This window comes from Pygoscelis adeliae, unplaced genomic scaffold, assembly GCF_000699105.1.
Source record: "Pygoscelis adeliae isolate BGI_AS28 unplaced genomic scaffold, ASM69910v1 Scaffold113, whole genome shotgun sequence".
Lineage (NCBI taxonomy): Eukaryota > Metazoa > Chordata > Aves > Sphenisciformes > Spheniscidae > Pygoscelis > Pygoscelis adeliae.
In genome coordinates, this window is record NW_008825108.1 from 8,396,396 (window position 1) to 8,419,346 (window position 22,951).

Consider the following 22,951-nt stretch of genomic DNA (forward strand, 5'->3'; position numbering starts at 1 on the left):
CCATCATAAATGCAGTGTTTGACTGGTTTCGTGACACCCTAGCTTGCACTTTGTCCAAGGTATTAAAGAAGAATAATACCATCCAACAGAAGAAGTTCAAATGTGTTAGTCTTTATGATGAATCCAGTCTAGTTACCAAATTCAGCCTATTTTATTTTGTGGACTTAGAGACTCCTTTAGACCAGTGGGGAGAAGGGTTTTATACCTGTACACTCTCTTTGCTGTAAGCAGTCCCCAGCCACCCATGTTCAGGACACACAGAGATACCTATCACATGCTGGACTTGTACCAGATGTGTGCGTGCATGTGCCTGCATTATCATTGCAAGGTGGCCGCTGCAGAAAGAGGACATTTCTGAGCAAGCACCATCCACTGCTTCCTCCTCTCATTCCCAAGGGCCACTGCGTGAATTGTTCTGGTGGTTGTGCCTAGCAAGCCAACAGCTGTTCCCCAGCTCATATGATTGATGTTATCTCCCTTCATTCTTTACAGTAAAGGAGACCAGTTTAAATACTGTAGAATTATTTCATTTAAAGTAGTCTAAAGAATTTAAATTAGCTTTTCTTACCTGAGCAGGCTTCTTTTGAACCACTTGTTGAGGCTGAAAAGTAAAACAAAAGCACGGTGAGAAAGAAAATTCACTGAGGTCACTTAACTGTGATTTCACAGATGCTGGGAAAAATGTTTTCAGCGATAGAAATAAAACATAGGCAAAGCCCACATTCAGAAATGGAGTGATGAACATACCCAGCTCTCACACCCAGCCTCTCCTACACTTATCTATGACCTTGCTCTGAAGTAGTTCAGTTTACTGTGGATGCAGAGGAGTATGTTAAGTTTGTATAATTAAAACCAAGGTGAAATCTAATTTAGCATGTAACATCTTTCAGCTCTTCTATGGTACTGCTAGATTTACTTTGCTGCATTACTTATCAGATGGTGAGAGTGGCCTAATTTTATAACTAGATTTTGTTGTCTCCACTGATGCTGTTCCCTCTCTTTCCACACTTTTTCAGCTGTGAGTGGAGTGTCCTGCTGTGGGGAAGCCCTCCTTCCTGGCCAGGAGCAGGAACACAACTCGGGCAGAGAGGTGAGGGACACATAACCTCATTCCCAAGCCAGGGCTTCCAACTTGACCAAAGCCATCCCTGCTGAAGCTAGGAGGCTGGGATGCGCAGCGGCTCCAGCCCTGGGAAGCTCTGGTTTGGGAGCTCTAGCTGGATGAAGGCGATGCTGTGCTGACCCTTGCGAGCCTGTTGACATGATTTCAGGGTTGCCCATCACCAGGCTGGCTGGGAGCGTGGCAGGGAGAACTGGAGGCTGTGTCCACCTGCCTACACAGGACCTGGTGGCACAGCCACAGGCTCCTCAGCAAGTCTCCCTCCTGGCTGCTCCCACCCAGGAATGGGAAATACAGTCCCCACACGAGTCAGGAGACCCACCAAGGTGCCAGTACCCTTCATCCCCACCCTGGGGAGGAAGAGGAGTACCGATTAAAGAACTAACACGGGTGCATTTAAAATACATCACCACTGCGCAGGTGATGTGACAACCGTTGTGGGTGCTAGGAGCAGCACAGAACAATAAGACCACAGATAAAGGATGAAATCCTGACACCGAGAGCACAAAAGGGCTTTTCTTACTTTGGTGGGGCAAAGCTGCCGCCTCCCCCCTCCAGGACTTTCTGTTTTCAAAGTATATGAATTGCACCCAATGATTTTCTTCCTGCCCTTCCTTCCTGCCTATTCCTAATCCCAGCTGTGATTTTAGTGCCTCACTTGGGCAGAAGCCAACATGCTGTCCCTCTGCATGGCCAAAACCCTAATTTTCATGACAGTGTAGTAGGAAATAACTGGAATATTTCTGAATAAACAGTTTAGTGTAACTGGCCTTTCAGAGCAATATTTCAGTCGGAAGGATCAATGAAAACGTAAATTAAATGTAACTGATTCAATTCAGACTGCCCACCACAAGCGTCCCATTTTAACAAGAGATGCTTTGTTTATTTTCAGTCTTTTTCTAATTCAGTGGAATCCTATTGCTGTTATATTTTTTATCTATGCCTCAGGCTCCAAGTTCTGCTCTCAAATAAATATGAGAAAAAACCCATGTGATGACTGGGTCCGTCTTTAAACTTCAGGGTGGACCCTTTTCTTTTCTTTTCCATTAAATTTCCTTGCAATGGAGAAGCTATTACCAAGGCACACGTTTTACTGATGCCTTCTCCAGGTGGACTGCAAGCCCTGAACTCATTAACGGACATTTGCTGCCCTCAGACAAAGGAATGATTTGTTTCAAAGGAATCCCTCATAATTACAGAACTCATTGAGCTCTTCAGTAATCTGCCACTAGTGCTTTTCCATTTTATTTTCTTTTTCTGCCTGCTGATTACACCTGTACACGTGTTTACTCCCAAACCACATGAAATCCACAGATATCCTTAGAGGCTGACTGTTTTCTCCTGCTCAGAAATCCCCATATATTTTTGGCCGTGCACTCTGCATTCATGTGACTCTCACACACTGTAGCTCAATGAAATCTTCTGAAAGAGCTGCCAACTCACCAAATTTTCCATGAATTAGGTCCTGACACTTCAATGAGAGGAAAGACAATGTCTGAAACAAGGCCAGCTCTGGCTTTCTGCCTAGTATGTGTCACAGTAATTCTACCAGCTGCCCTTCTACACAGCACTTCATACTTTTCAGACCACCAAAAAGCCCCTTGAATACTTTCAGTGATAGCTGGGGCTCGAGCCGCCAGCGTGTTTTCCCAGCCTCTGGCCCCCAGTGGCTCCAGACTGGACCTAGAAAGTTTTTTGTGTGTGTTTGTTTTGTTTTGTTGTTATTTTTATGAATGGCTTTCGCAGGGGACTCTGACTCCAGCACAATCCTATCCAGCCATTCATAAAAAGCAGAGGGAAAATATTGTACTTTGCCCAGTTGGAAACTGTCTCTGATACTGACCAAGGCTTTCAAGAATCTTAGTCATTCAAGACCTTTGCTATCGTAATGCTTCATGTTGAGATCCCCCTGGCAGTGCTTTGCTTACTGCCAGCTAGGTTTCCAGTGGATTTGGGATCTGGAGTTCAGCATGTGTTATGTTTTCTCCCTTAAATGGAAGAAGCACAGCTATGGAAGCTCAAAAGCAGGGCTCAGCCCCTCAGCGGGTATTAACGGCACACACCACCGACACGTCGGGAGCCATGCCCACTTGTGCCACACTGAGGGCTCCAGCTTGTGGCAGCTGAATCACTGCAAGTGCTGGTTTTCAGGGGTATTGCTTTTCCTGCGTCAGCCTGGCTGCGTGGGAGAGCTATCTGGATGAATGCAGGCTGGAGAAACCCAGAAAGGTCCAGTCCTGCGAGGACTGCAGTGTCCGCTCACTTAGGTCACCCCAAACCAGAAGAACTGAGGCATACAGGAATAATGAGAAATTTCTTAAGCACCTTCTTTCATTTCTTTAACTGTTGTGGATGTGATGCCTTTGGAAAATTCTTGACACACTACGGATACAAACACCTCGACTCACTAAGCTTTGTGTTTGCTGAGTTAAGAGATCTTTTCAGGGCTTCAAAAGAAACACCTCTGATTCAAAAGTGTTGCAACTGCATGTTCAACTAGCTGGAAAGAAAGAGAATCTGTCTTGGTTAGGGAAAAGACTGGAACCATAAAAAAGCCAAGGACAAGAGACTTTAAAGAGGTGCTTTGGAGCAAAATAAAGTTGTACGCAAGACACGAGAGCTCTGAACTATTATGGATACCCCCAGGAGCCTGCAGAGTAAGATGGCCAACCTTCTGCTCTGTCTGAGGCTCTATCACTTATGTCAGTGATCGTATGTAAGGGGAGTTTCGTGCAACACAGGACTTTCACATTTCATTTTTATCCTAAGTTTAAAAAACAACAACTATTGTACACTGAATGTGTATCAGCTGAAATTCCATACACTTGAAAGCAAAATTCAGGTTTTTTTCCATCATATGCAAGTACAAGTCAACCGCAAGTAGCTTTCTTAAATTTGTATGAGACAGAAAGAACAAGTGACAGTGTTGGAAAAGTCCTATGACCATGTCATTTAAATGTCTGCCACACAAGAACAAATCCAAAGTACAGCAGAATTTGTTTTGCCCTGTTTAAACTATTAAGTATGTGAGCTAAGGCAAAAGATAATAATTTAAAACTTCATGGTAAGATTCCTAACTTTGAACGGAAAAAAATTAAACCACCTAAAGAGGAAAGTACACAAACCTTTTGGTGGTTTTTTCTTTGCTGTAAATTTTGGATGTTCAAAGCCCAATTGTTTATCTTCTACAACACACTTCTTCCACTCCTCCTCTGTCACTTCACCCCTCACTTTTTTTTATTTTCGAATTCTGTTACTTTACTTTTTGTTGATATCTTAGATGCATTCTTACAGCCTATACAGACACTGGTCAAGCAATTTCTTTGCCTTCTGTATGAGAACAAAAGAGCAGTCTCATGTGATGAGCCAATATTCATCTTCCACCAGCGGTCAAAAGTTGCATCAAATTCAATTTGTCACACTTCTCATCCTCTGGCGTACTCCTTCTTACGCTGTGACTTTTCATAGCATTATAAAAATAAGGAAGGATAAGGGTAAGTCTATGTCAACTAGTATGAGCAATGCTGGAACACATTTTTAATGGTCAGAGATAAAAGCACTGGTCTGAATGCAAATCATCCCCTGACTGCTGTGCCTGAAGCTCCAAGGGCAAGCTGCACAGTCACAGTGCTCCTAAATTTTGTGTTCATGTCTTCATCTTCAAACTGAGTATTATGAAGATGTTTGACTGATGCTTCTTGGCAACAGTGACCCTCTGTTTTATTCCCACAGCTTGACACAGACAAGATATTCGCATGGAGGTAGCTCTGCTGGTGAAACTAAATGACCATGATGGAAACTAATACCCAGTTAGGATGACATTTATAGTGCTGACAGCTCAGTGTTCTGCGGAGATCATTAAAATAATTTCATAGGTCACCCAAACACTTGTAGTTCTAAATTAAAAGATGAGTAAAACCATATTTAGTTTTTTTGTCTACATATCCTCAAAAAATCGGGAAGTTCATATTATACCAGTTGAAACCAATATAATCCAAAATAAATCATGTCTTCCAAGCAGTTCCATATGACAGCACAGTAACTACTGTTCTGCCCTACAGCTTTAATTGGTTCGAGTCCAGCCTTTCCCTCCCTTTTCCAGCACAGAGTGATACAACGCTGGGACCAGGGACCCACGCAGCCTGCAGGAGAGCCCTCGCCTCTGGGCAAAAGCTACTTTCAGCTTCATGACCGTCAGCAGGGATCCACCCGAGACTGCATGGGACGGTGCGCCTGCCATTCGCTCCTCTGATCCAGGTATGCTCATGGCTTGCTTTAGAAATGATCTTCCTTTTGAGGGGGTAGCAGAAATGCTTTTTTGACACCATCAATAGCGAGGGGGGATGCCCTCTCCGCCCAAGCAGGACTGGCTTGCGTCTTGGAGGCACAGGTCATGAATTCTCCTGCCTCCATCGCATGTTTGCAGTCAACTGGCAACCGTGGTGTCTGTGTACGCACACTGCTGTGGGTCATTAGGATCTAACAGCAAAACATCTGGCCCTTAGAGTTCAAAGGAGATTTCACAGTCCTCTGTGCAGTCTCATAAATGAGGCTAATAGTAATCTGTGGAGAATTTTGGCAAAATCTGTGGAACTTTTATTCTTTATTTTCTATCCTATTTGGCACTCCTCTGAGTTTTTAATACCAAATACAAAGTCAGGTCATTCAAAAAATATTTATTAGCTTATTAAACTGACCTCCCCTGACTGCTGCTGGAAAACCCTGCAACATCTCAGGAACTGCACCAATAACTTTAGCTGATGACAAAGTAAATAGTACTTCTATTTCACTTGTGGAGGAGAGCAGAGAGCATCAAAGTTTTCCAAATACACAAAGTCACTTTTAATAGTTATTTGACTGGCAACAGAATTTTATATTTTAATTGGCGAATTCAAAGCACACTGCTTCAAATGACTCTTTTGGTAGCCTGAAAATTCAGGCACTGGCACATATATCCAGTCAGGTATGTATATATCCAATGGAAGTCAAACAAGTGACTTCAGCAGGGTTAGGATTTCATACATTTTGTTTACAGAAAGTTACCTTCACCACAAAACTTCTGTAAGTTGCTACATTTGCAAAGGTTTTATGGTCCGAGAGGATAAAACCCATGAAAGAAATGTATTAAAAATCAAATTCTGTTTTCTTTTACACTCGTATAACTCGTGATTATTTTTCAGTTGCTTTGACCCAGCCTTCCTCACAGAGGTAGATTTCCCACCATTATAGATCTTGGTAAGTACAAATTTAATGGTTAGAATGGGAAGGGAAAAAACATAATTTTTCTTCATCTGCTAGCTGAACTGTTAGTTCAAGCACAACAATAGCCCATTGAGTTTATCAAGGATATAATCAAAATTCAAAGCACAGTAGCTGTTAGTTCAGTGCTCTTGATAGATGCTATTAATTTTTATAATGTTTCAGCCAGTATTGGTTATATTTCCATAAAATAGTAGTGCAGCTTATGAAACAGCCATTTAATGGGCCTTCTATCTGTAGTTCGATACTATAAGCAAAGTTTAAATTGGCGTACTCAGCTAAAATCAATACAGTTTGGCAGCAGGAGGATCTGTTGCTGCTGACTGCTCTTCTTCAGAGTCACTGCTGACCTGTTGGGTTCCCCTGTTACTTCATTATCATCCATCATGTATTTGATAAGTTTTCTTGATGCATTTTGTTCAGGTTTAGTTCAGTACTCTGTGTATTTTTCTGCTAAAATATTAGGAAGCAATTTCTGCCTTTCAGAATAATTCTAGTATACAGTTCAGCACTGAGGTTTTCTTGATATGCACCTAAGGAAATATGAGCTGGCTCCTTTGTCTGGCAAACGTCATATGTATCTGTCTATTTAAAACTCCCTACACAGACAGACTATTGAGAAAGCCAAATGGGACATTCCAGTTATTCTTAGTTATAGCATAAAGAAAAAAACTACGTTTTAGTAGACAGAAAGAAATGATAAGGTATTTGCAAAGAAACTAAGCCCTCATAATTCAGGGATATAAACTGATCAGAAACTACTTAGCTTTATACCTTGCAGACTTCTCCACACAAATAACTCTTGTGCAACTGTTTATCTCCAGACTATCTTGTCTGTTGGATACAGCAACCCCTGTGTTCACCATGCATTTCTCTTGGCCCATGTGGAAATGATTTTTGGTCACTAGTAAATGGGCTAGATTTTAATTGATGACCTAGAGGTGAAAAGCACCATATCACATTACGATCAGGTTCCAACTTTTGTTTTAGAATCTTCCCTCTCTTCTTGCTCAGGCACCTCCTGCCGTACGGACCGAAAAACCAGGGGCAGTTCCTGCTTCAGGGGCCATTCCTGGCGGTACCACTGATGGTGGCTGCATGGAGCTGATCAGAGCTGCAGGACTGTGATCAGTGGACTCATCTCTGGACCTGACTGCCAGGAGCTCCTGAATCCCCCCAACCTTTGCACTGGCCTCCAGTGAAATAACAGAGTAAATAGAGCAGTAAAGTCCCAAACCAGACAACCTGCTGCAAAATCTGCTACTGTCTGCAAAGTGAAGTCTGAAGTGAAAACTTCAGTGGTTTTGCTCAAATTTTAACTGTTGTCAGGTAATATTTCTCTTTCTGGCCTCCTACGTTCATTCTCCTCCTCATTTTAAGGTCACAAAGACCTTAACTATTTCAGTAACAGCGTCCTTGTGTTACTTAGAGACTGGAAAACATGCACAGCCCATTTTCCACAATGTAGGCTTAGATACAAACAATCAAGTTCATTTCCAGGCCTATGAAAGCTTCTGCCACCAACAGGCCCAAGCCTAGAGGCAGAGATGGAAAAAGAACTGAAGTGGCAGTGATGGAAAACGATGGGTAAACTGCTCCACTGGGCAGCCCTGGGACTACAACAGTGTCCCAGCAGTGACAGGTAGCAACTCTGCCCCCTGCCCCCTGTCTCCACCACAGTGCTGCTGCAATGGCCACGCCACAGCCCGGAGCTGCACTTCTTCACAAGAGCCCCCGGAGCAGGATACTGGTGAAAATACAATATGCACTTCCCTCAGCCCTTGGGCACCTTCACTACCCTGGGAATGTAGCCATTCAAGCTACCTTGAAGGTAGCGATTCAAGCCAAGGAGTCTCAGTGTCCTCCCTTGGGTATTTCCCAGTGGCAGCCTGTGGCGTATATCTTCAGTTTAGCTGCATGCTAAAAGCGCTGCTGCCTCCAGAGATTTGCACTTCATGTTTCAGTGAGGCACATCTCAACCAGAGGAGGAAAGCATCAGAGCGAGCACTATGTAAAGGTAGGTGCAGGAGAACATGATCTGCTGCCTAGGAAACCTGCAGACTTCACCTACAGGAGAAAACAATCCAGTCCAGGTCCACAGCCTGGCTTGCATCCATACCACCTTTCCTCTTCCCGTACGGGGCTGTCTCTTCCACACTGCCTAGAGGGAAGAGCCCGTGGGCCATGCTATTTCCTTAACCACACCTGGGCACCATGTTAGGTGGCAGAGGACAGGACGGTGAAGGAGAGAAGGCTCCCAACTGCACAGCACAGACAACTAACTGCAGGGCAGTGCTTGAGGCTGTGCCCAGGCACTGTTCAGCTCACTGAGCACAGACACAACTCTAGATCCTGTTAGGAAGAGCTATATCTGTCCCCTCATCTGCACAAACTGGGGTAAGGATACAAGGGATCTAGGCAGCCTCTTTTGCACAGCCATTTCTGCCCCTTCAGAGATGTAAAGCATCTTGTACAGAGGTTATGTGGTCATCCCCAGGCCCGGTCCTAAACTCCTGCAGGAGCTTCTCCTTCCCACACAGCTCATTGCCTCCGTGACCCCCCATTGCCCTGTGACGGCTGCGCAGGGGTTTCCTCCAAAGAAAAGGCACACAGCGCAAGCAAGGCCAATCGACTGTGCCTGGCTGATTTTCTGCAGCTGAGGATCTGGCCTGAGGCACTTCTCTTGAACTTCTTTGTCTGAGCAGATCCATTGGTAGCCACATGGTTGGCTGGGGATGTTTTTGTACGTCTGGGATATACAGATGTCTGATAGCTGTCTGTCTATCGAATAGATTTGATAATTATTACTGCCTCCAGGAAACTGATGCTGCTAAGAGTGTCTGTCAGAGTCCGACCAGAGCCTGCTGACATCCTGGCACAGTTTCATAAAGAAGTCAGTGTCCAAAATAGAAATACATTTTCCACGTACTTGAAATATACCAGGGGCTTGGTGGTGAGTTGTTGTAATTAATCCACTTCCTGGCTTGATATATTTTGGGATCATTCTGGTGCGTAGTATGTTAAATACTGAACTCAGTTCATACTGTTATTTTTTAAATGGAAATTACATTCATTATGTCCAAAGGCATGATTTGTAGGCACTCCTTGCAAAGCAGAAAAAAACCCCATTGCATTGCATTTCTGGTGTGCTTTTACCATTCACTCATTAATAGCAATTTCATCATATGCATCATTGTGAAATCCATGTGACACAGTAACGTATTTTAAAAGATGGTAGCAAACTGATTTTCTCTTTTACCTAGCTAGAACCCATTTAATAAAAGATTGCAAAGTCAAAGTCTACAATATCCTATCGTCAGCCTCTCGACAGCAGCAGAAATATGAATAGTGTCTGTATACACAGTTTCCCTCGGTCTGAAAGAGAGAAAGAAGGGGGGGAAGAGAGGGAGGGAGAAAGAGATTCTGCTCTTGATAATCCTGGTGTAATTTTGGAGTTGTTCTATTTATGTCCCTGGACAGACTCTGAATTTAGCCCAGTCTAGGAGAGAAAAATTTGACTGTAATTTTTACAGGACAATTACCTGACTGTCTATCTATAGTTATTCAATAGCCTTTTGGAAGCTACATCTGACCTGAAGATCCTATTTGTTGCTTGGATCTAACAATGTGAACATCAAAGGTATGTGTGTTAGGTATGCACGCAAATCCCCTGCAGCTTTTTTCATAATAGTACTGAAACCCAATACCACATCAAGAATGCAGCGCCTGGAGCACCCTACTACAGCCCCGCTCCCTGGTACAGCTTAAAGCGGTTTCCTTGCTCACAGAGCTCCATCCACAACTTGGAAAGCAGCCTGCTTTTAAATGTTATGGTTGCTAGGGAGGGCTTGTGAACATTTTACCAAACGCAGGTCATTTCAGAGGACAGGACTGCTCAATATTTACTCTCAGTTCCTGATAACTCTTCCATATTTTGTTGTTTCTGTTGCTTCAGTGACAAAACTTGATTTTTCATGCCACAAAAAACTAAGCTAAATCCTGTCCTTGGCTAAATTCTGTCCGTGGTTCAAACCAGTTGCAGAGTCTACCCAAAGAGGTAAATGCTTCCATTTCCCAACTAGACACATTTTATTGTACTTGGAACCTATGTGGTTTGGGACGTGCCAAAAATATACCAGTTGGTAGCACCTGTGGCTAGGTGGTCCTGGCAGCAGAGGTGAAAGCAGCTTGCTGGATGAAGGAGCAGGATAGCTGGCCTCCAAATGCTGCTGTAATTGGCACAGAGAGACATACCCTTTCTGGGAATTAGGTACACTGGGTAGACAGAAGCTTGATTTGCAGCTGAACATTATCCGCCTCCGTGAGATCGGGTATTATATCAACACCAGATCGCTTAATGGCAGCTGCAAGATCATTTTAGCATTGGCAGCAACGTGGCCAAGGATACCCTGATACTCTAGATATTAACATGGTATGGGAGCTACTGATGGTGAGCAGCAAGGTCCTTCTGCTGGTCAGCAGGCTGCTCCCAGGCACCTAAATGTCCCCACGTTCCATGCCTGTGACCCCCCAGCCCAGCCTCAAGCAAGACTTTATCTTGAGAAGGGAGCCAGGGAGCGCAAGGGTGAGCCTTGGGGCGAGCCCCATGGACACCAGAGGTTGCTGTGAGCCCATTGCTCTCCCAGGCAAATCCCATGGCCAGCAAGGAGGCCACCAGTGAAGGAAGGACTGCATTTGGAGGCGGGGCAAGGAAACAACAGCTTGGGACAGCGTGTGTACACCTAGGAGCTTACGGAAATCTTTGGCTGGTAGGGAACAGTGCTGGGAAGTTTTGGTTGGGTTGCACAGTAGGAAAGATCCAAAGGGATGGGATGGAGGAATGAAAGTGGCAAGGAGAGATGATGGGAAAGAGGGGGACCAAAACGCACACCACCTTCCCTGCTTGCACACAAATGGGAATGAGGTCTCTGCGCTGCCCATTACGTGCAAGGAACTGAGAGGAAACACATAGAAATACCTTATTCGTGTTTCTTTTTGTCCACCAACGCACACAAGATGGCTGTATTGTTGTCATATTTTTGGCTTCTTTTACGCTCTTTAAATTGTGTGTGTTACTGACATATTTTGGGAGTTTTGTGGTGTTTTTAAACAGAGCAATTGGGAAGTTTGGTTAGAAAGACTGTTTTTAGGTACCGGTGGGATTTTAGATTTTAGGATCAGATGCATTTTGTAGGCTTTATGGGAGTGCTTCATCTTCTCAGATCATAAAAAGTAAGAGAGAAATAGGAAGGCCCTGGGACTGTACTGCCTTGGAGAGTGGAGGATTACACCCCTACCCGCAAGCAGAAAAACAACCTGCCGTTCAAGGCTGATGACAGCAGGATCCACAGGAGCTCATGCTCTTCCTGAAGAAGAACTCAAGCCACCTCTCAGCACGGCACTCTGTGCAAAAGCAGGTCTGCTTCAGCTTTGTGGTTAGATGGCGCTGGCAGCTGGACAGCCGGGACATTCACTGTTTGTTATACAAGCACTTCAAAAGGGTGGGGGACAGTGATGGGATAAGGAGTTGCCCATGCCTCTTCGCCTTTCATCACCTCCCAGGAAAGTCTCCCTTCGGGGCTAATTTAGATGCATTTACGTTAATAAATCTGTGGCCTTTTCAGCCACGTTTTTTCATTTTAATTCCTGTCTGCCCTTGTTGGCACATGCCCTTGGCAATTTGTGGTTCTTTTGCTCATTCGGCATTGCATAATTGTCCTTTATTACTGAATATAGATTTTTTTTTTTAATAGTTAAGCAAATGCAGAGCTCATGAAAGCAATATAGGCTAGCTCCATTTTGCTTAGCAAATGCTGGTTTTCTTTTTCTTTTTCTTTCTTTTCTTCTTTTTCTCGGTCAAAAAGACAATGTTTTGCTAACTGTAAACTGGTTTGCAAGCCCGAAACTGATGATTTCGTGAGTCTTCCAGATGCATCACCACAGTTCCAGAAAGCTTCCTGACTGACAAGAAAGCCAGGACTTCTGTGAGATCTCCACATCAGGATATTATTAATAAACGTTCTGTACCTCAAAGGGACCCCCCCCCAATATCACGTAAGCTCCATATGGCTCCCTCCTCAGCACTGTGGCGGTCTCCTCCCTCTCCTTACTCCTAAGTGTGATGGGGCCCAACCTTTTGGGCTGGGGTTGGTTGAATGGTCCCTTACAGAGGTACTCAAGGTCTCTATGCTCAATTCCAACCATGACTTAATACATGAAGACACTTCTTTCACATGTCCCACGCTCATCCCATGACAAGATGATGTCTGTGCTTGGACCAATTGATAGACATGAGATCAGATGGGTGAAGAGCAGGATCCACACATCCTTGAAGAGAGAGCACAGTGGAAAGAAGGTTGCTGCCCTCTGCCCAGGATAAAGGCCTTCAGAAAAGAGGATGCAGGGTAATTTTGCACTGTTGATAATTTTGGCAGGGAGGATCCAGCCCATGAGCTTTAGTTTAACCAGCCCTACCCTAGAAAACAGTTAGTAGGTCCATTTAAAGTTTTGAACCTTCACTTATAGCACTGGCTAGTAATACCTGGGAGTGCGCTTTTGCCCGGCTGTCTCAGCCATACTACACTCCAACTACAGGTCTGCCAATGTCCTGGGGAGTCTTTAGTGTGCAGAAGTTACATTCCTGGAAGAGCCTGGGATGCCAATGAACCACAGAGACTTTAGGAGCAAAATGCATATTCACTGAATAGCACCCCGTAGTAACACAGATACAGACGAGGACATCTGGTTCCTGAAGACTACAGAACTAATCCCTATCTGAACCTGACCTATTGGTACATAGTAGACAAGGGCAAACTCCAAGCAAAAAAACTTGGGAAGTGCTTCGATACCACCATGATGAAAATGTTTGTCTATCTCCTCATCAGTATCACTTGTGGTGGATTTTTTTTTTTTCCCCAAGTACATTATTCTTAACCCTCAGTGTTACTTCAGAAATGGAAATCTAACTCATTACCAGATGTCCTGTGGGAGACCTGTGATGCTGCGTGATGGGTCATACCGGTACTACTCCTCAGTTCAACATGGACTTTCTTACGAAAAGCTTAAGAATATATATCAGATAAATAAAACCAATCACAATATCTAAATACATAATCTCATCTCTGAATATCCTTTTCATCTCTGCAGATCCCAAAGTGATTTACACACTGGAAGTGACATGGGAACCTTATAAAGGGATCTGTTTCACTCTGCACCGAAATGCAGCCATTTCTGGGATGAGGTCTGGCAGCTGTTTTAACAGCACAAGACAATATTACATATAGTTGGGGCATGAGGTAAAGAATACCATATCCAGTTTACGTGGCAGGGAAGGAAGGATGTAATTATCCAAACTGGAATTTGGCCAGGACACCGGGGTCAAAACCCCAGCTCTTTTGAAAAGTGCCATGGGAACTTTGATGGTCATGAGCGGTCAGGGCCTTGATTTTACATCTCATCTGAAAAACACCACCTCCAACGACAGTTTTCTTGAGTACCATGCAGAAGCATTCATCCTAAGTGAATCAGAAAGAAAAGTGCATCCCAGCACAGCAGCTAAGTGTCCTTGGAGGTATTAATTTTGTTGCCCAGTTAGCCTGTATAATCTGAGAGCCCAGGGGACATATACATACCCCTTTCACAGCACTGGTCTACAAAGAGAACAGGACGCTGCTTGTGTTGGATGTATTTATCAGAAACTCAGATCACAACCCCACTGTTTTCAAAACAGCAGTACTCCTCCCATGACCATCTCGTGACTTGACTTCTGTTGTCTAAAATGTGAATCACACTGAGTATTTAATCTATGAATGGCTACTCACCAAACAAACAACTTTCCATTGTGGTATTAGTGAGCTACTGCATTCTGCATGATTTATGTACACGAACACACCACTGACTTAAAAGTCATTTTAAAAGTCGCCACCAGGTAAGCAGCAGTAACAGAATACATACGGGTTTTAGCCTACTTCAGATGTGAGGATATACAGCAACACTTTACACGTACTTTACTAAGGCGAAGGAATAGTACTTAGCAATGAGGACAGGCTAGCAGCCTGTGCATGGGTAGTCACTAATACTTATCAAAGCTCAGCCAGGACACTGTAACTCAGTCATGCATTAAGTATCTCAGACTAGAAATTATGTCCATATCTGTTTTTGTAGATTTGGAGAGCAGAACTTAGTGCTAATGCACTAAGGTGGCTTACAGCTTAAGACTGTTAATTTTTGATCAGTCTTAATTCTTAAAATCAAATTCAGCAACCTACCCGCCCTGAACAGATTCTGCCTGGCACAAAACATCACGCAATTCTCAACAAGCTCCTGCTGCTTCTAGGGTAATTCTTAGACTGTCAACTGAGAGCTGGACCTAGTGGCAGGTGCCTCCAGGCACCCAAATGACTGTAGCCCTCCAATAGCTCATGAGCTGTATTGTGCTGGACCACGTACCACAGCCAGCAGTGGGACCAAGAGGAATCAAATCCAGTGCTACTGGAGACAGGAAAAACCACCAAAGCTGACATTTCCAGGCTGCCCAGCAAATGTTCACCCAGCTCCTCGCTCCATTCCTGTCTTCCCATGGCACTGCACAACTCTGGGGCAACAAGCAATGAACCCAGCAAGTGAGGCAGAAAGATTCTGGGCAACAAGATTTTCATACAACATTGGGGCAGCCAAGTAAATTCACTGTCCCTGCATTAGATGCTGCATAGCTGATCCCCTCACGTGAAGAATGGGTGCTCTAAATATGGAAAACTGACAAAAGTTGGGCTGTGAAGAAAAGAGGCCCAGAGAGATGAAATGGTTCATCACAGGACACGTCGGTGTCAAAAACATTACTGAATGCAGGTTTCTTGGGACTGGTCTAGACCTCTGTCACAGTCCCCATTTTTTAAATATGACTCAAAAGTTTATGAGAGTTCATCACCTGCATTCAAATGCCACCCATAGGAAGGTTCTACAGGGTGAGCCGAGGTATTATATAGGTCTTTCAGCTATAAAGTTATACGTAATGTAGGAATATGCAGCAATGTCTGTTCAGAAGAAATTCAAAATCAGTTATTAGTCTTTGCTTTAGGTAAGTACTGGTTTTGAATACACTTGAGGAAACAGCATTATGTACATAAGATCACATTAGATGGCTTTCACTCAGATGAGATACAAGTGACACTGCATGAAGTGTAGACCTGCAAACCTAATAGCTCATCTCCTTTTTATAATAAAATCAGAACCAAAATTGTGATTTTTGCCTGACAGTAACCAAGCGCAGATTGTCCTATTTTCAAAGCAAAATCTAGTTAACAGAAACACACACGTGTTCGCTCCTGATCTCACCGTTAGAAGCTTCAGTGAATGTTTGTCTGCTTTGCTGGACCTGTACAAATATTAGTTAACCTGTCACCCAGCTATTTTTTACTTATTTAATAATACTAATACTATTAATTATTCCATATTATTTTCTTGTGCCCTTAAAAGCAACTGAACTTAAACATTTTCTCCTATTTCCTTTCCGCCACTGCCTTTTCTGTAAAAAGAGCGTTGCTGCATCTTAACTGCACCCAGTGCCCACAGCATGATAAAAAACCCCAACAAAAAATCCAAGCCTTCTCTTGCTTGTTGCTTTACTCAGTTTACTATCCTCTCATTGTTTTATTTTAATTGCTGGAGCTTGATACCGTAGTCATTTTCCTCAGTCAGTTCATAATATCAGTTTCCCTGAAGGTCAGAAACAATACCTCAGGAAATACCACCTGCTATTCAGGGATATCGCAGGAAATTTGCATTTCCACTTTGTAAAGTGTTATTATTTTCGACTGACAACCTACATTTATTTCATTATCCCAAAGTGTTGGGATCCCTGAAAGCTAGAAAGAGAGAGAATGGGTGTCCTGGCTGGCCTCCCGCTAGCATTTCATGGTCATTAACAATCAAGAGTGAGAAGACAAACAACATGCTGCTGAAAGATTGGCGTGCTTCACACGCAGCTCTCCCTGTCACTTCCACAGGAGCATAGGAGCGATTCAGCCTCTTCGCTGGTCTCCCCCTGCTCGGCCAGACCTCCTTCGGAGCTGGGTTGCTGCCTGAGCGTGTTCTTCCAGCCTTTGCAAACAGCACTGAGGAATGAGGTGGCGGATACAGCCAGAGGATTGGCTCTCTTGCAGGAATACAGGAGGCTTGACCGCGGTTTCTGTAGGGAGTTGGACGGTTTCCTTCTAGCCTCTTATTCATTGGGTGTGAGAACGTGGCATTTTGGGACCATTGGCAGGGAAAGGAAAGCTGCCCCCAGTTAGGTGCTCGCCAGCCTTGCAACCTTCACAACAGCTGTAGCAAATATCCCAAAAACAAACTTCAGCCCTTCAGCGTTTTTTCCCCGGAGGGGCATTTTGAGGTGGCCACCAAGACAAACTCCAGCAATTTTATTCCCTTAGCACTCTCAGCACAGCCGTGAGGGGTCAGGCAGGAAGGAGGAGACCTATTAGAGGGAAGCTGCGATCTTGCACATTTCTGATGCATTCTCTACACAACATTAAGCTTTAGTAGCCTTTCAGCCAGGTCTTCAAACTCAAACTTATGTTTGGCCGTTCTGTTTTCTCCTCCCAAGCTTACGCTGGCAGGGAGCAGCCATGCCCCGCAGGGCAGAGCAGAGTACCTGCTTCGAGTGAACGTGGCCGGGGCAGCGAGCAGCGAGGCTGCACGTCACATCCCTCATGCATGTGTCAGGAAGCGTGTGCTATGCGAAATGTCGGGGGGAGAGGGGTATTCACAACTGCCTATCGCTTCTCCCAGCGAGTCCGCCCTGCGTCCCGGAAACACACCTAATGGCGAGCACGAGGCAACCGGACTGAGGGCAGAAATGTGCTTAAAAATGTCTTTATTTGTGGAGGTCTGTCCAAATCCAGCTCCGTGGCTCAGGAGGAAGCATGACTGTGGGAACTTTCTTGCACAGTTTCTCCTTGGCTGACCGAACACATCCCAGAGATTTCACTTCTGGGAGGAATGCCTTGAAGCGATTTTTTTTTTTTTATGATGAGGGTGTTTCACGACATATCTCTATTTCAAGCAGCAGCACTGGAGACTGCTGAGGGAGGGCAGTGAGCCTTACTGGCCGGATTAAAGGAAACTTTCTTTTTGGCTGGCTGCACGAAAGGGCACGAACGGGGCGGCAGTGGAGGAGTGCACTCACCGACAGCTTCCCTGAGTCACTCCCAGCCTCGCTCATGCCGGGGAGCTGCACTGCCACCGCCAGCGCCAAGCCAGCCTGCTGCCGGGGAGCTCCATGTTATGCAGAGCCAGGGGTGACACAAGGCTGAAAGCTGCCGCTATCCCAGCAGGTCCGAGCTGTGGATGAGGCGCTGGCACAAGCAGCTCCAAAGCTGCCCAAAGTTACATGAGCTCGGCTTGCTTCTCTCGCCCAAGAAGAGGAAATGCAAAGAGGTGTAACGTCACCATGCCTTTTCTGAGATGCGGGGACTATCACAAACCAGCTGAGAATTTCCCCCTTGGGGAGTCCTGCCCAGGTATTTGGATTTAGCAGTCGGCGTCGATGGCGAGGTCTTGCTGGCAGAAGAGAGCTTCGAGCTGGCACTGACTCAGAGGTTGTTTGCACAAGGGCTGTCTTTTAAAACTTCAGACTGATAAAACTAATGACTGTGTTGAGAGATGCTGAGTCACCCCTTATTCAATTATGGAAGCCGTCACTGATCTTTCAAGGAGGCCTGAATGGGTTATTCCCCTCTACGCTGTGCTGAACTCAGAAATATCAATCTGCATGACACGTTGGATGACCTAGGCTGGCAGTCAGAAAGTTCAAAACGTGAGGAACACCTCTCAACAGGAATAAACAGTGCACACATTTGGAAATAACCCTTGCAATTACAATTAGCTGTTTGGTACCCTCTCCTGCCTGGAAGCTTTTGTGCTACTAAACAGTTACCTAGGAGGGATGGCAAGAAATGACTGCAAACCAGCCCCAGCCGCCTTCAAGGCTGATTTAAAAATCAGGAGGAGGAGAAATGCCAATGTTTAATATTTAAACAAAAAAATGTTTAATTTTTAAACATTTATGTTCCTTTTATGATTGTTAAATCAATATTAATACAGAATGTAAACCATTTTATAGCCTCCACACAGGACTCCCCTGTCGCACCCTTCCCAAGAAGTCTGTTTTTTAGGCAGATGAGCGCTACCAGCGGGAGGTTCAGAAATGCTGGTCCTAATAAATAACTCCAGAGCAAGACTTGCCACCCTTCTTCAGACACACTGCCTAATGGCTTCAGTGAGAGTTCTGCCTGAGTAAAAATACCGAGTTTTGGCCCATTACCTTCAAATGAACAGAACAGTTTATTTGTGGTTTGAGGTGCTTCCTCCTGTCTGAACTTTCAGTTTTCCAGGCTGAGCCAAAGAGGTACCAAGGAGGTTTCCCGCGATCCCCCGGGTTGTACGTGCACTCAAAAGGGCTCCCAAATTATATTCTCTTGAGTTTTGTGACTTGAGTTTGTACCTGCAACCTCTGTCTTCACTGAGCAGAAGCAGTGGGTAGAGATGGGATGTCTTGACAATGAGCTTTGACTGAATTGAAAAATAATCTTTCTCCAATGCTAGCCTCCAAAGACAAAAATCTTTCTCTAACATTCTTTAGCCTTCATCCCCTCTACAAACTATACACGCTAAGACGTGCTGTGTTTCTAAAAAGCTCTTACAACCTATAGATGAAAACCAGGACAGTGCAGAAAAGCAGTAGAAACAATAGCCAATGGCCATGCTTCCACCATTTATTTCCATGAGTTTGCTGCAACAAGACCATCCAAAAAGCAGTCAGTAAATACCCGTGAGCAAACTTCACACCAGTCCACTGCGTCCTGCTAACGTCACGCAGCTGCTGCCCCCATCCATTCACTTCCTCACACCTTTGAACTTCATTCACTCATTCATTTGGGAGAAGGTGCTGTGGTTCTCCCCCCCAGCCCACTTCTTTTCCCGAGAGCACCCTGGTGCTGAGGGCTGCAAAGCAGCCTCCCGGCTCTCCTCCTTAGGGTCCCCCTGCTGTGGTCCTCGGGAGGGGGGCACGGGGAGGAAGTGGTTCTGACATGTATTTTACTGATGTTTTAAAGCATATGGTCTGAATGCTCTGGATGCCGTGGAAGATTACTGTCACATGTCCTAACCCACTGCCTATCTGTTGACACAGTATCACCTTTCATAAATTGCTGGATACCATTTTCCCATCAGCATTGCTCTAAACACAGGAATTATAGGCAGGACACAAATCCAGACAACTCTTACATGCTTAATAAAATAAATAACAATATCAGCCCCTTAAATGTTTCTCCTTTAAAGGAATTTTCCTTATTTTAGATCAAACACTTCCTTGGGATCCATGCTAATTTGTAGTTTCCAGTGCCATAAATAACTAACACAAAGGAAAAAAAAAACATAGCACATACAAAATCAGCCTGATTGATATTTTTGAATTCTAAAATATGTGCTTATGTCATGCTTTGGGTACTGGCACAATTTCTGAATGAATGCAAACAAAGCAAGATCTGCTTGAATGCATCAGACCCCCTAATGCATACTTAGCATAGCTCCAGGTCAATGGAGCCAGACCAATTTACACCAGTTCAACAGTTGGCCCACAAGGTTCACATGAGCGTGGTACCTCCTCCCTTCCTTCCTTCTCAAACTTGTGAATGGGTTAATGCCACGTATCTCAGTATGCCTCTGAACTCTTCAAACTATTTGGATTCGGTTCAGATCACGCGAAAGCAGGCTGGAAAACGCACATGCACCTCTGCCACCTCCACTGCTCCACACATGCTTCGACACGCTGATGGAGAGATAACCTCAGCTTTTCGTAGGAAAACTGATTACTGATATGCTAGTTCGGTGTGGACTATAAAACATTACATTTTGGATTTTTCAAAATCTTCTGAAGTGAGCAAGTACTTTCAGTTCAAAATTTCATTTTCACCTGAAACCCAATTTTCTGATGAAAATATTTCAACAGAAATAGCCTTGTCAGTAGCTAACAAAGCTTTATACTCTGCTATAACAGTGTACCTCTGTGTGCTTCTGCTCCCAAAACCTGTATCCTTCTCAATCCCTACATGTTTCTGCTTTCAATATGGCCTGCAGGTCCACGGATGGAGACTTCACTGACTCAGACCCTCGAGTGCCCTGCTTTTATCCTCTCATCACCTAAGCAAAGAGGAGGTTAGCACATATTAAACCATTGGATTTGCCTGCTCCAAGTATAGAGGGAAAGACTCGTGATGTGTTTGAGAGCCAAACGTAAGCCATTTGGGGATGTGCCGGACAAAACCAACACCTGGCAGCTGGCCATCAGCCAGGTTTCACTCCAGGGATGCAGCACTGGTGAGAACTGGCTCGTGTCGCGTGAGGAGACGCACTCTGCTATGAAGAGCTCCAAGAGGAACCCAAGTGTAGAGCCCCTTGGAGCAACCTGGTCGCTCAGTGTAGCAGAGTATTGGGATCTCTGTCTGGCTTGCAGTACCATCTGAAGTTTGTATGAGGCCCCTATTGCTACAGTACCAGACAATTTCCCATACACTAAAAAATATACATAAATAATGACTCTCTCACTCCTTTTTCCCCTTCCTGTTGTCTTATAGAAACAGCTTAATTACCACACAGAGTTTATTTCATGTCAGCAAGTGTCTACAGAGGATGTTCTCATGAGCATGCACCAAATTCCAGCACATTGGAGCAGCCATGCTTATGCACCATAAAACAACCTCTGCCACCTAATCTTCTAAGATCTCTTTTGGTCACTTCATGTTCCCGAGGTCTCTGAGGAACATACATTTGCACTCTAATCCTTCCATCGCATCTGCATAAGCCTCTGTCAAATCTGACACAAGAGCTGTCTGGGAAGTGAAATGTTAAGCTGGCAGCCTATGCTTAACACAGGGACTTTCATTAAAAAAACCCACCAAACCTCCGGAAAGTGCCATTTATGCCATATCTTGTCAGTGTAGATCACAGGGCCATTAACCCCTTCCCTGCGGGCTTGTCTGGGGCCACAGTGGCAGCATCACCCCAGCTGTCAGTACTCCCTGCAGGACCGGCCTGCCGGGCAGCCGGGCCACAAGCTCCAGCAGCACAGCACAGCCCAGGCTTTGCCTCGTGGGCATGATTACAGCGCCGGTCACCGACACCACACTCTTAGTGGCTCTGTCAGTGCAGTGAGCGGCTACACAGCTTCTAGCATAGAAGTTTAAAACCCGAATAAAGATACGGCACGCGTCACCCAAACTTGCAGCAAGTTTCTAAGTGCAAAACATGATGGTGGTGCCCCAGTCCCACTGCAGCAGCTGCTCGTTCCATAGGCAGGGATGCTGCAATTGCTGCTCATCAGAGCTCTCGTTAGCAGTCACAGAGCAGGGCAAGCAACCAAGCTTGTTTTGGGGCCGGCCTCCCTGCGCTGAGAGCAGCAAGATTGATGTTGGTAAGCATGGTATCACCCAGTGCAACTGCTGATCCCTCTAGGTGATCAGGTAGCAGCTGATGGGAGCTGGGAGCAGAGAGAGACTGAATCACCTTTCTCCAACACACCAGCCTGCAGACACACAAAGTCTGGGCACCAGTATCTCGTGGCACTCCCAGAGTTTAGACTGTGTTACCTCTGCAGCCCCCAAACTGCCCACAGCTATAGTGCCCTGTGGGGGCTGCACAAGGTGTCCGTGGGGCCAGCATCCTGCTTGCGGGTCATTTATTTACATCAAATTATCAAAAATAGCTACAGAAACTAAAGGAGAATGGAGAGAAATGAAAAAGTAGATTAGCGCCGTTTGACATCTACATCCTCGTGTATCAGGGCATCTGACAACCATTAAAGGCCCATAAGCCAGACTGAATCTTCCCTCGCGGGCTTCCTTCATTAATAACTGTCTATTAGGAGACTGTATCCTTTTCTCGTGCTGACTGCTACATACAGGACATTAGATTAGCAAACCCATGATCTAATCCTGTATTGTACATGTATTTTTTTTTAAAAGGAGATGCCTACACGATACTTGCAGAGTGTAACAACCCCTATTCCCTCACCGTCGACCTTAAAATAGAATCCCCTTGCTGAGGAGATGGGGAATTATGCCATATTTTCACATGTGGATAGCCAGTTAAATTGTATGCAAAATCTTTTTACTGTCCGGTTCCTTAATTTTGTTATATATAAAAACAGTGAAGAAAATTATTGCCTATAAAATGTTTGTTTCTGTTTTAGCAAAAGAAATGTAAAATATGTCTAAATGCAGCCAAAATCCTATTTTTGTCTTATTCTAACTAAACCATGGCCAAACCAATTTCCTTCAAATTTTAAGGAAAAGAGAAATGTTCTTGGATCTCGGCTGAGAACTTGCGCACTACATTTCAATCTGGAGAGAATTTTTATGGCTGTGTTATTACTAATAAACAAAGTTTATAATGGAAACATTGACAAGACCTCCACTGAAGCGATACCAGCAAGGGCTGCTGTAATAAATTCAATTAACATCTAATAGAAACTCTGATCTCATCACATGCCAACTAACATTACGCTCGGAATAAAATTAA

The 22,951-nt window shown here is 44.6% G+C and overlaps 1 protein-coding gene across 1 annotated transcript in view; it reads right to left on the minus strand.

Moving 5' to 3' along the window:
• Nucleotides 1–22,951, minus strand: part of HMGA2 (high mobility group AT-hook 2) — a 123,487-nt gene that overhangs the window by 23,857 nt on the left and 76,679 nt on the right. Inside the window, exon 5 of the mRNA XM_009327573.1 lies at nucleotides 569–601. Within this exon, the coding sequence (XP_009325848.1) occupies nucleotides 569–601 (33 nt within the window). The remainder of the gene's footprint in view (nucleotides 1–568; nucleotides 602–22,951) is intronic.